The 13,638-nt window shown below is 42.9% G+C and overlaps 1 protein-coding gene across 1 annotated transcript in view; it reads left to right on the top strand.

Moving 5' to 3' along the window:
- CHD2 (chromodomain helicase DNA binding protein 2) overlaps nucleotides 1–12,147 on the top strand; it is a 119,805-nt gene extending 107,658 nt beyond the window's left edge. Inside the window, exons 38-39 of the mRNA XM_069466638.1 lie at nucleotides 4,376–4,622; nucleotides 8,489–12,147. Coding sequence (XP_069322739.1) covers nucleotides 4,376–4,622; nucleotides 8,489–8,822 — 581 coding nt within the window. The 3' untranslated portion in view covers nucleotides 8,823–12,147. The remainder of the gene's footprint in view (nucleotides 1–4,375; nucleotides 4,623–8,488) is intronic.
- The last annotated feature ends 1,491 nt before the right edge of the window (nucleotides 12,148–13,638 follow it).

A 13,638-nucleotide genomic window follows, 5' to 3' on the forward strand; every position in this document is an offset into this window, starting at 1 on the left:
AATTAAAAATAGAACCACCATATAATCCAGCAGTCCCACTACTGGGTACATATCCAAAGAAAATGAAATCAGTATGTTAAAGAGATATCTGCATTCCCATGTACATTGCAGCATTATTCACAATAGCCGAGATACGGAATAAACTTAAGTACCCATCAACAAACGAGGCCAGGCTTGGTGGCTCTTGCCTGAAATCCTAGCACTTTGGGAGGCCAAGGCAGAAGGATCACTTGAGACCAGGAGTTGAGAACAGATGAATGGATAAAGAAAACGTGACACACACACACTGGAATATTATTTGGCTTTAAAAGAAGGCAATCCTGTCATTTGCAACATGGGTAAACCTGGAGGACATTTATGTTAAGTGAAATAAGCCAGGCACAGAAAGACAAAATATTCCATGATCTCACTTATGTGTGGAATCTAAAAAATTTCAATTCATATAAGTAGAGAGTAGAAAAGTGGTTACCAAGGTCTGTGAGGGAGAGCTGGGGAGATGTCAGCCAAAGAATACAAAATTTCAGTTCAATGAATAATTTCAAGAAATCTGTTGTATAATGTGACTGTAGTTAATGTATTATGTTTTTGAAAATTGCTGAAGAGTGGATTTTAAGTGACATCCACAAAAAATAAAAGTGAGATAATGCACGTTAATTAACTCAATTTAGCTATTCCACATCCCTGCATATTTTAAAACATTGTGTAATATAATTTTTGTCAATTGAAAAATGTTTTAAATGGTAATCATGAAACAAACCTCAAAGGAATGCAGATTGAATTAAAATTTGGGGAATTTGGCCAGATGTACTATACTTTGGGAGGCTGAGGTGGGAAGATCGCTTGAGGCCAGGAGTTCTAGCAGCCTGGGCAACATAGAGACCTCGTCTCTATAAAAATAAAGAAAAATTAGCTGGGCGTGGTGTTGTGCACCTGTAGTCCCAACTACATGGGAGGATTGCTTGATCCCAGGGGTTTGAGGCTGCAGTGAGCTACGATTGCACTACTACACTCCAGACTGGGCAACAGAGTAAGACCCTGCCTTAAAAATAAACACAGAAATAAAGTAAAATTTTGGAAATTTGACTAAAAAAATAAAAAGCTCTGTTGAGCTCATACATTGCTTAAAAAATAGGCAAAGGTGAGGAATAGGGAGTTCATATAGAAAAGAAAATTCAAATGGGCCAGTATGACAAGATGACCAACCTTACTTAGTAGGGAAATATAAATTAAAGCAACAGTAAGTTAACCAATATTTTTATTTTTACTATCCAGATCAGCAAAAATTAAAAGGAGAAATACACGCCAATTGTTAAGAATGTGAATTGCTGCAATTGTTTCATAAAATAATTTGAAATATTTAAATACATAGGACCTTTGACAATAGTAATCTTTTGTCTGGGTGTCTGCTCTATAGAAATGAAGGCACATACCTGTATGAGGATTCTGTTCCAGCCTTATAAAGGCAAATGGCTGGAAACAACTTGATCCTTTAATAGGGGAATGGTTAAATGAATAATAGAGCATTTGTACTCAATATTATCAGGTAATAAAAAGAATGAGCTTACAGTTTAGATTTTTTAAAAAAAGTAGAGAAAAATCAGCAGTAACAACAACAAAATTCATAATGTGTCCAGGCACCTGTGATTTTAAATTTATTGAAGTAAAATTCACATAACATACACTTAACCATTTGTAAGTGAACAATTCGGTGACATTTAGTGTGTTCACAATGTTGTGTGGCCACTACTTCTGTCTAGTTCCAAAACTTCTCCATCACCCCAAATGGAAACCCAATACCCATTAAGCAGTGTCTCCACATTTCCCCCTCCTCCCAGCCCCTGGCAACTACCAGTTTGTTCTGTCTCCGGGGATTTACCTATTTTGCATATTTTGCATATTATAAATGGAATTTATAACATGTGACCTCTTGTGTCTGACTTTTTTTAAACTCAGCTTGTTTTTAAGGTTCATCCACATTGTAGGATGTGTCAGTGCTTTGTTCATTTTTATGGCAGGATGGTATTGCACTGTATTGATATTTTGTTCATTCATTGATACAGAGATGGACATACGAGTTTTTCTATTCTTTGGCTATTGTGAATAGTATTAATGTGAACATTTATTTGTGTACTGATATTTTTTTGAATACCTATTTTTAACTGTTTTAGGTATATACCTAGGAGTGGAATTGCTGGTTCATAGGATAATTCTATGTTTAACTTTTCAAGGCACCATCAAACTGTTTTCTATAGTATATGTTTGAATAATATGTTTGTGGAAGCATAGAGAAAGAAACCCATACATCTGACTATTAATAATTACCTTAGGATGAGGAGAGATTGGAAGAAGTTAATAATTTGTCTATTATCTATTGCTTCACCTGTTACAATGAGCAGGAATTACTTCTAAAGAAAAAAATAAGGGAAAAAAGCATATGGAATGAAACCTAAAATACATGTAACATATGTGTGTAGATAGAAGTGCAGAACAAGATTGATTTTACAAATATGCAAATATTCCATATTAATCAAAATGAAGTAAACATTCCTTTGTAAAGTTGAGTTCTAGAATTTCCATTTGATTAAAAAAGTACATTCCAGTTTTCTGATAAAATTCTCAATCTTTAAAAAAAATCTTCATCTTTTCTTCCTTTTAGAAAAAATATTAATTGTAGTTATTGAAAAATCCTTGCTCCCTAACTCCTCCAATATCTGAATTATTGTGAGTAATTTTTGAATGTATGTTTTTTCCTCTTGGTTTTTAGTCATACAGTCCTATCTTTTGACATGCTTAGTTATTTTTGCTTAAATGGATAATGTGTGTTAAAAATTGTAGCAGCTCTAGGTGATGTTAACATTCCCCAGAGGGGATTCACCCTTTCCTCTCCTGGGCACATAGAGTGGGAAGTTATCTTCTTAATCTGCTCCATCTCTGGTTCTCCCCGTCCTGGTGCTTAGCTGTTCAGAGTGCTCAATTGAGGGCCAGTTGCATTGCTGCTCCTCCTATCCAGCAGGTCTTAAACTCTCATCTTTGTTTCCTCAGCACCGTGAGACTGCCCAAAACTGCTCTGCTTCTCAAGGGCTTTTCAGCTTAGCCTTTTAGCCTGCTCCCTAAAGATTCAACACATGCTCTAAGGAAAAGCTGGTCATGTGTTTGAAGCCCCTCAAGTCTCCAGTGTCACTCTAGAAAGACCACAGACAGCTCTGCTGGTGTCTCTTTTCTTCCAGCAGGAGTTCTCTGCCTGGGAAAGGTCCAGTTCTAGCCTTTGCTAGTGATGAGCATCACAGATCTCCCCACTGGCTGCAGAAGTCAGCTCTTACCTCTGAGATTTTCTGCTCTTTGGAACCTTACTCATTTCAGTCCTGATTGCTTTAGCTGCTCTTTGATGCCGTTAAACAGATTATTTTTTGTTTATCTGCCCTTTTTCATTGTTCTTAGCAAGGTATAATTCTGCTACAAGCTACTCTACCTGGAAGCATAAGTTCGTGTCCTATAATCTTAAAAATCTAAGTAATTCGAAATTAATCACCATTCTGTTGAGGGGAAGAAAACTAATGACTGTACAGAATGGTTGGGAGATGTTTCCATGTTCTTATGTCTCGCTGTATTAGTTATACTGACTTCTGTAGTGTTAGGCTGGTTTTGTGTTATTCATATGATGCCACTTATTTTGTATTCTGAATATTAAACTAACTGCATTCCTTTACTTAAACCTTGGCTTCCTAACCCTTATGTTTACTAGCTCCACACTTCCTAACCAGTGACCTATGTCATGGAGGGTTTAGGAAGAAAGAAAACCACTGTTTGATTTACTATAGAAATAAATGACTTGGCTTGAGTTTTAAGCATCTCTATAATACCACAGACATTGACACCTTGTTTGAAATCTTCCCATTTGATTTGAAGCTGTCTTCAGATGATCCTTTGCATGTTTAGAAGGTGTCTCTTTTTGTTATTATTTGTTAATTCTTAGCTTGAATAGTCAAAAGTTTTTTACTTTGTAGTCCTCTGGTCAAATGCACCTGGATCAGCAATGAACTTAAGCCGTTGGTTGACTGTACTATCAGTTTCTAAGCTGCACAAGTTTCTTACTGGTGTTATTTTTTTGCTCTGTAGAAAAAAATGGTAGTAGGCCAGCAAAATTACTAGAGACGTCTATTGGTGGCATGTCTTTGAACTTAACATAATTGTAAACGGAAGATGGATTTTCCATGAGGCCACATAGTTTCTTTTGGTTAATCCTGTATTGGTTTCCTAGGGCTGTCTATGACAAAGTACCACAAAGTAGGTAGCATGTGTCAGCTTTCAGTTTAAACTTTAGTGAAAGTGAAATTCAGCCATTTCTTGCAGTCATCAGATCATTCTTTTCTTGCAGATCGAGGAGACTGGCAGAGGGAAAGAAAGTTCAACTATGGTAGCGGCAACAACAATCCGCCGTGGGGCAGCGACAGGCACCATCAGTATGAGCAGCACTGGTACAAGGACCACCATTATGGGGACCGGCGACACATGGATGCCCATCGTTCTGGAAGCTATCGACCCAACAACCTGTCCAGAAAGAGACCTTATGACCAGTATAGCAGCGACCGAGACCACCGGGGACACAGAGATTACTATGACAGGTGTGCAAAAGGCTGCCAGACACCAGGAGCTGACTGTTTATAAAGAAAAGACAGTGATGCATACATGAATGTATTTATCTGTCAGATGCTAAATAGCTCCTTGTATGTCAGCCGTGGTCCCAAGTCTTGAATGTCAGGTTATAGGTTTTACATTTTGTTCTTTGGGTCCTAGGGAGCACATGTCACTTGTGCAGAAAGAGAGTTTTCTGCCATCTTTTGAGGAAATCTAGTGAAATTGTAGATTATAAAATATTAGAGTCAACAACCAAAACAAGCTCTGTGCTAGGCTTTCAGCCATGCAAGGTGGCAAGAATCCTGAGACCAGCCCATGGTCCTTGTCCACCAGGGACCCATAATTTGAGTCAAACCCTCTTGGGGTTGCACCCTCTTTACAACATACAATACCACCAGTGGTATGATGAGCCAAGATTTTAGATTGTGAGAGTTAGCAAGTACAGGAAGGGCCAAAGAGGTTTTATCTGTACTTTGTAATTTCAGGAATTGGCCATATTTTAACCTCATAGCAGCTTTGGCACCTTGAATTTAAAGTGGGAAAATTTCATATATACATCTCAATGTCCTGCTTTCTTTTTGGAAGATCTGGTAAACAGCAGGCTGTGATAGCAGAGCCAACTGTAGCTGAGTAGCAGCCATCGCCTTAGGGGAGTAGACTCTGTCACCCTCACCCTCACCCTCTGCATGGCCTCATGTGGATGCAGTGGTCACTTGCCCTGCATTTCTTTTGTAGATCTGTATTTCTATGTGGTAACATTTTTCTTCTGCCTGAAGGACTTTTGTTTTATTGTGGGTCTGCTGGTGATAATTTTTTTCAGCATTTGTATGTATGTCTGAAAAAGTCTTTATTTTGCCTTCATTTTTGAAAGATATTTTTGCTGGGTATAAATTTCTAGATTGACAGTTTCTTTCAATACTTGAAGATGTACCTCTGCTGTCTACTTGCATTGTCTCTGATGAATAATTTGTCATCCTTATCTTTGTTGCTCTTTACATATTGCTGCTTTTTTTTTTTATTACGATTATGATGTGCTTTGGCATCTTTTTCCTTGTGTTTTCTTGTGCTCTGGAATTGTTGAACTCCTTGGATCTGTGAGTTTATCATTTCCATAAAATTTGGAAATTTGTATAATATTCTTCAAACATTTTTTCTGTCCTCCTACTCTCTCTTGTCCTTGTCTCACAGATCATTCATGTTATGTTCATTTTAAAAAAATTATGTTTTCTCTCTTATTTTGGGTAGTTTCTGTTGCTTTGTCTTTATTTTCCTTTTTAATGTCTCATCTGCCGAGAAGGCCCATCTAGTATATTTTTCATTTCATATGTTGTAGTTTTATCTCTAAAAGTTGTATTTGGTTCTTTTTTTAAAAAATATCTCTCTCTCACCTTTTGAAATCTGGGTTATAGTTATAAAAATGGTCTTAATGTCCTTGTCTGCAAATTTTATCATTTGGTCAGTTTCAGTTGATTGATGTATTTCCTCATTGTGGGTGTTGCTTCTCTGGTGCCTTTCATGCCTAATAATTTTTTTATTAGATTCCAGATGTAAAATGTACCTTGTTGGGTGCTGGATATTTTGTAGTCCTGTAAATATTTTGGAGCTTTGTTATGAGACACAGGTTACTTGGCAGCAGTTGCCACTTTCAGGTCTGGCTGTTAAGATCTGTTAGGCAGAACTGGAGCAGTGCTCAATGTAGGGCTAATTGTTCCTAAGGTAAGGGCCTCATTGCACTTGACCCAGTGACCCTGCATTTGAAAGGTTTTGGTCTGGCTGGTGAGAACAGGAACTTTTCTGGTTCTCTGTGAGTTCAGGGCACTGTTGCCTCTAATCCTTTTGGGTGGTTCTTTCCCTGGTCTTGAGTAGTTTCCTCGTTGAACATCCTGAGCAGTGTTCAGCTGTATACTTGAGGGGAGCCCCCTGTAGACCTTCAAGCTTCTTTCTCTGTGCAGAACTTTTTTCTCTTGTACTATATCCTATGGACTCCGGCTGCCTTGCTCCCACCAGACTCTCAACTCAGGGAAGTCTGCTGGCCTCTTCTGTATTTCCTCCTCCCCGTGTCATGTGTCACAGCCTGGAAACTGTCTCACGGTAGCGAGCAGGGACAAGAAGGCTGATCTTAGTGGTTTCCATCCCTCGGGGATCACTGTTCTTTGTGCTTGATACCTGGTGTCTTGAAAACCACTGTTCTATACATTTTGCCCGTTTCTGGTTGTTTTAGGCAAGAGGGTAAATCTAGTCCCTGTTAATCCATTTTGACTGGAACTTGAAGTCACCCAGTTCTTCCACCTCTCTTTTTTTTTTATTGAGGTGAAATTCACGTTACATAAATGAACCATTTTAAAGTAAACAATTCAGTGGCATTAGTATTATGCACTCACAGTGTTGGACAGCTACCACTTCTATCTAGTTCCAAAACACTTTCTTCACCCAAAGAAAGCTGTGTAGTCACTAAGCAGTTATTCCCCGTTCTTCCCTCTCTCCAACCCCTGGCAGCCACCACTCTGCATTCTGTCTCTGTGGGTTTAACTATTCTGGACATTTCGTATAGAGGGAATCCTACAACATGTGACCTTCTGTGTCTGGCTTCTTAGCACAGTGTTTTCAAGGTTCATGCATGTTGTAGCATGTATCAGTCGGTACTCCATTCCATTTTGTGGCTGAGTAATATTTCATTGTATTGATACAGCATATTTTGTTTATGCATTCATCTGTTGATGGATGTTTGTTTCCATCTTTTGGCTATTGTGAAGAATGCTGCAGTGAATATTGGTGTACAAATACTTGTTTGCATACCTGGTTTCAGTTCTTTGGGGTGTATACTTAGGAGTGGAATCGTTAAGTCATGTGGTAATTCTTTAACTTTTCAGGAACCACTAAACTTTCCACAATGGCTGAACCATTTTACATTCCTACTAGCAATATATGACTCGCAGTTTTTTCACATGTCTTCTAAGTGTTCTTTGCCAACACTTATTTTCTGTTTTTTCTTGCTTTGTTGCCTAGGCTAGAGTGCAGTGAACTAGAGTGCAGCGACCCTTCCACCTGAGCCTCCTCAGTAGCTGGGACCTCAGACTTGCAGCACCATACTGGACTAATTTTTGTTTTTAAAACTTCTATGTAATTACGGGTACATAATAGTTGTATATATTTATAGGAGATACATTATGAATTAATCAAATCAGGGTGATTGGGATGTCCATCATCTCAGGCACTTACCATTTCTTTTGTGTTAGGAACATTCCAGTTTTACTCTTTTAGTTATTTTAAAGTAGACGTTAAATTATTATTGATTATAGTCACTGTGTTGTGCTGTCAAATATTTTTGATTCTGTCTGACTGTATATACCAATTCTCTTTTAATAGCACAGTGAGCAGTTTGCCATGGACCAAGCTAAGCATTGTAATATTCTTCACATTTAGTCAATTTTTAAGATAATTTTATTAACCCTTCACTTCCTGTTGAATATTTAGTTTGATGGTGCCTTTTACTGTTAACTAATAACTTAGTAATTTCTGTGGCTCTTTTTCTTCTGGCCGGGTCAGCAAATATTATAGATCTTGTCAGTTTTTTCCTGAAGGCAGCATGAGTGTACAGAGTCCTCCGTGATTCTTCAAGTGTCCACTGCAGACTCGAGGTGTATATTTCATAGGATGTGTTTTGCCAATAAGTATAAAAATGACCCTTTATTACTTTAGTTTTGTTTTTTGACTCTTACAATATGATATTTGTCCCAGACTCTGTTGGAAATGTCCTTGAACATGAGTGTATGAGGAAAAGCCAATGGATGATGAAGAAGTGGATAGGAATCTGGCTTTGGTCTTTCAGCTAATCCTTGCATCTCTTTTTCAGGCACCATCATGACTCCAAGCGGAGGAGATCTGATGAATTTAGGCCTCAAAATTACCACCAGCAGGATTTCCGAAGAATGTCTGATCACCGCCCCCCTATGGGCTACCATGGGCAGGGACCCTCAGACCATTACCGTTCTTTCCACACAGACAAACTGGGGGAATATAAGCAGCCCCTGCCCCCACTGCACCCTGCAGTCTCAGACCCTCGCTCACCCCCTTCTCAGAAATCTCCTCACGATTCCAAGTCACCCCTGGATCATAGGTCTCCTTTGGAGAGATCACTAGAACAGAAAAACAACCCAGATTATAACTGGAATGTTCGGAAAACATAAAGGACAGCTCAGAAAGGGGAGAGCAAGAGTCATCAAACACGTGGATATTTTTGGTCTGATCCAACAGTAGCCAGTTATCTAGACCAGTAAGTGGAGTTTCTGGACATGCCGCTGCTGTCAACTCACTGGCTGAAGGAGCACTTAAAGGAGCGGAAGGCCTTTACTGGGTCCAGCTTTGATTTGGGTCACCACTCCTGCACTTTGTCGCCCCATCCTATTCCAGCCTAGTTCTGGCCTCCCACTTTGATGAGCCACTAGGAGGAAAGAAAGATGACTTTTTGTGCACCAGCTTCACTGGGCTGTGTTTCCCCAGTGAAGGGATAGAGGCTCTTTAGAGTCACGAATGTTTTATTGCCAGGGCCAATGTTCCTTGGACCTCGGTGCGGCGGTCAGGGGAAGGAATTGGTGCCCGAAGGCTGCCGGGACCTGGTGGTAGAGTGTGTAACCTGGTTCACTCTGACATGGCGGATGCTGCTGACGGGGAGTGGGGACGAGTGGGTGGGGTCTCGCATCAGAGGACTTGAAGTGGGGCAGGTACACCCCTTAAATGTGTTTTTGGGAGAAATTATACACTCAGCCTCATTATGTGAAACCTACAGGCGGGGTTTGGGTGGGGGAAAAGAAAGAGGGAAACAACTTTCATAGTGGCTTCTTCCCTACCAACACTAATTTTCCCACACTGTCTGTACATTTCAAAGGTTTGGTCTCCCGAATGGGCCCCCTTTTCCCCCTGTGCCAGGGAAAGTAGGGTCCCTCTGGCTGACTTTGGAGTACTGTGAGTTAGGCAGCATTGATGCCAGCATGGGTCTTACTTGATTGGGGGGTGGGCTGAGTGCGGGACAGGGCGGGATAGGGTGGGCATGGGGGGTGGTGTGCCAGGGCACTGGAATCCCTGGTGGATTTCTGGTTCCTTTGGTGAGAGGGAAACGAGGTCCTGGGGAGGCGAGGCAGGGGCAGGCCTGCTGAGCAGCTTGTTGCCTGCACACACACAGACGGAGGTGCCAGCGAAGGGGGTGAGCAGGTGTTCTAGTGTGGACTTTGCTAGTGCCAGCAAGTGGGGGGAGCTTTCAGTATTGGAGTAGGTCAGCATGTCCTGCTGCATTTTGGTTCCCTTTGCACAGCTTGGAGAAGTAGGTTATACAGAATCACACATCTCCTGACGTTCACGTGGTAGGCAGAGGAAAATAAGTTACCTGTGGTGAACACGTTTCTGCTGCTAGTTGGAGATCAGTAGAATTGAACTCAAGTTTCTTTTAGAATAAGATCAAGTATAAACCTAAGTTAAATTTTTTCCAAAATAGGAAGTATTCAAGGACACAGTGACTGAGCTATAGACAGGAAGAGCCATACTAGAGTTGCTGAATTGAGTCAGGACTAGGAAGCAAGTTGGTTACATCAATTAAGCAGGCTTTTTTCAATTCACTGATACAGGGTCCTACAGTTTTAGCCATTTTCAGTATAGCCTGCCAGTATTGTTAGAGTGTCCAGAGGCCTTTCAGGATGGAGACATTAACTGACTTGAACATACCGTGTGCCTGTTAGTGTCCAAGCTCGGAGCTGGTGAAAACCCTCGTATTGGGCATGCACAGGGTTCAACTCCCTGAACCAACTTGTGAGCACTTCATAAAACCATTATCACGACTTGCTGGTGTCCCGGGCAGCACTGTAACGCCTTTACCAAGATATGCTGTGTCGCCCGAGCGAAGCAGATGTGGCTGTGGTGGGCCACTGCCTTTTGCTGCACAAAGCATCGTGCGGCTGGCCTGTGCTGAGCCAGATGAGAGTCTGGGTCCTCGAAGCCTGTGTTGGGGAGCTCAGTGGCCCCACCACTTGTATTTAACTCCTTGTGGTACTGGGGGTTGAACATCCTGGACTTGTACCATGCATGCCTGGGGCAAAGCCCCAGTGACTGTGTGGGGCCACCTGGCCATAGTCCTCCCATGGAGGGCCAGCTGCTGCTCAGTGGAGAAGGCAGGGAATCGTGTCTCCACTTTGGCCACACATTGATGAGGAACCCACAGATGGAGCTTCTTGCTGACAATATTGACACTATCCTGTGTTTGTCTTGCCCAAGCCAGAGAGGAAGACTAGGTTGGCTTGCCAAGCCCTTGAGTGATGGGAGGTGGGGGTGGCAGGGGGTGAGGCTTGCAGGCAGTTGGAGTGTGTCCTCCAGGAGTGGGGCGGGGCGTGGGAGGCGTGGAGTCGTCACTGGAGGCCCTGCATTTCCATACTCATGGGGCTTCTCCCAGTTTGTTGATCGGAGATGTGAATTATTCCCAAAGATGTCTCATCATGAGGAAAAAGGAACTTCCTTTTGTTCACTTTCAGGACTTCTAGTGCCATATGCAGTAGCAAAAGGCAATATTAGCCAGATCAGTGTTACATTGATTCTAAAATTACAGTATCCCCGGTAATCATCTATTTTAGGTGTGAAAGTAGGTTTGAAGAGTACCTTGGGAAAAAGAAGGCATTTACTCTTTGATTTAAATCAGTATGAATATTGTATGCTTAAATCAAAACCAGATTTGCACAGGTAGAAATTCTCTCACTTGTAGATGGGAGAAGCTGCCCCAGGAATCTGAGGATGGTACTCCATCGAGCCTGGCTTTGAAAGGTTTCGTCGTTGGTAGAAATAGCAGGGGTTGAGGAAGAAGGGAATTAGCATCACCTAAAACGTGCACATGAACAAGGATGGACAGGATACTCTGGCCCTAGGAAAGGCCAAGGTGAAACCCCAGGCTCGTCGCTGCAGTCTGTCAGAGCCAGGCTAGCGTGGACAGGCAGGTGCCCGCGGAGCCCTCGCCGGCTCTCCTTCAGTCATTCCTTACGCCCCTCGAAGGGAAACCCGAGCACTTCTCACGCCGTGCTGCAGACACCCGAGCCTGATGTGTCTGAAGGTTGCATCGGGCCTCGCAGTGCAAACGCAATTCATTTGTGAATTCACACGATGACACTGAAATCCTACAGACCAAAATCCACTTGTCAGCAGGAGCGGTGGCCCAGGCTCAGTGCCTGCAGTCTTCGGGCTCCTCTGAGGGCTGCCACACTGGGCGAGGGGGTCCATGCCAAGGGTCCAGGCTGCTTTAGTCCATCTGTGCCCCACTCGTTTGGGGACAGATGGTTTTTCTTTATTGTAAAATTGTGGACTTTTAAAACCTGTTGACTAAACAGTAATTAATTTATATTTGTGAAAAATGCCACTGTCCTAGTGATTTCTGATGTAAATAATGTTGTTTATATAGTATGTATTAAATTTTCCTACATTGTAAAACTGCTGTACTTTTGATTCTTGTATATTAAAAAGTGTTACTGAGGATTTTTAGAATTGGGCTGACATGTTGCATTGCATTTTGGTGTGAGCTGCGTGACTGCAGATACCTCCTTGTTTCTCTCCCTTGTTGGTTGCTGGGTCACATCTAGATTTTTTGACAGCGTGTGAAATGGAGCCTTTTAAAGTTGCATTTTCCTCCTCCTCAACACCATTTGTGGTGTTGGGACCAGGGCATTGGTTCTCAGATTTCTGTGATTGTATACTCCTGGGCCATTGCTGAGGCTAAAGGTTCACTGTCTGAGAAGCCCCAGGTCATAACACACAGCCCTGCACTGGAGTTGCTGAGCCCGGGAGTTGAGCAGGACTGCCCCTAATTTCCCAGGGTTAGACCTGCCAGGGAGGATCCTGGGAGACTTGGAAGGGCACACCTCTGTCCCGAAGGAAATACACACACCGCGTCTGCCAGCCTGTACCTTTGAGGGTAATGTAATAGTTGGGTGACAAGGTGGAGGCGGGGTGCGTGTATTAATGGAAACACTGACACGAATGTTAACTCTAGCAATCTGGCACCGGGGCAGGCCCAGCTCTGGCGCAGCCCAGACAGGAAGGGCGGCACAGCCCGCGGGTGGGGATCTCCATCTGAATGGAAGTCAGAGAAGTTGCCCAGACCCAAGGGTTTTTACTAATCCTTTGCCAACTTTGAGAACTTTGAGACCAAACCCAAGTCTTTGTGAAGTCCTTAATTCTTGATACCAAACAAGCCCATGTGTCCACTCAGAGGTGAGGGGCCAGCTCGTGTGACTGCCCAGGGAACGCGGAGGCAGGGCCCTTGCCAGCCTGGCCTGTGCAGGGCTGGAGGCTGGGACTCCCAGCGCACATAGTTCCTGAGTAAAGATGGGAAGAGCTGAGGGCTCCTCGTGCCCATAAAGAAGCTCGACTCACGGTCGTCTTGTAACTCACGACTCAGCTGGAACAACTTGGGGAAACTTTAAGAACAAGTGCTGCAATAATCAGCTTATGATTTACAATAGCAACAAGGCTTCAAAATCGCCTGCTGCCAAAACGTCCGCCTTTTACTGGAAGCGGCAGGCCCAGGGCCCCCGCCTCCTCCCTCCTCCCTCCTCCCTGGCAGGGCCTCACGCGCCTGGCATCACAGCAAGCCCTTCTCAATTAGCGCCAACAGAAAGGTCACTTATTGAAACCCAGGTCCCTGCAGTTTGCCAGACCAGAGTCAGGGCTCCAGATTCCAACCTGTGGCTCTTAAAGGAGCAGGACCAGCTTTGACATGAGGCTTTGTCTTAACTAAAGCCCTGCACCAGCCCTTCCACCATGTCTTGAGGTTGGAATCCCACTGGGGCCATCACTGCTCGGTGGCCTCTTATTTGCTCTGTTTTGTGAAGTGGGGGCGAGATGCAGTGGACTGAACAAAAACTCTCTCCTGCAGAAACCCTGCTGCTAATTGAAGCTGCCCCTGCTGGGGCCCTCCACGAGGCTCAATGTCTTGGGGATTTCCTGGTCATTTCTGTGGCCATGCGATGTGGTGGA

Source organism: Eulemur rufifrons, chromosome 3 (genome assembly GCF_041146395.1).
Source record: "Eulemur rufifrons isolate Redbay chromosome 3, OSU_ERuf_1, whole genome shotgun sequence".
In the NCBI taxonomy this organism is placed as follows: Eukaryota; Metazoa; Chordata; class Mammalia; order Primates; family Lemuridae; genus Eulemur; species Eulemur rufifrons.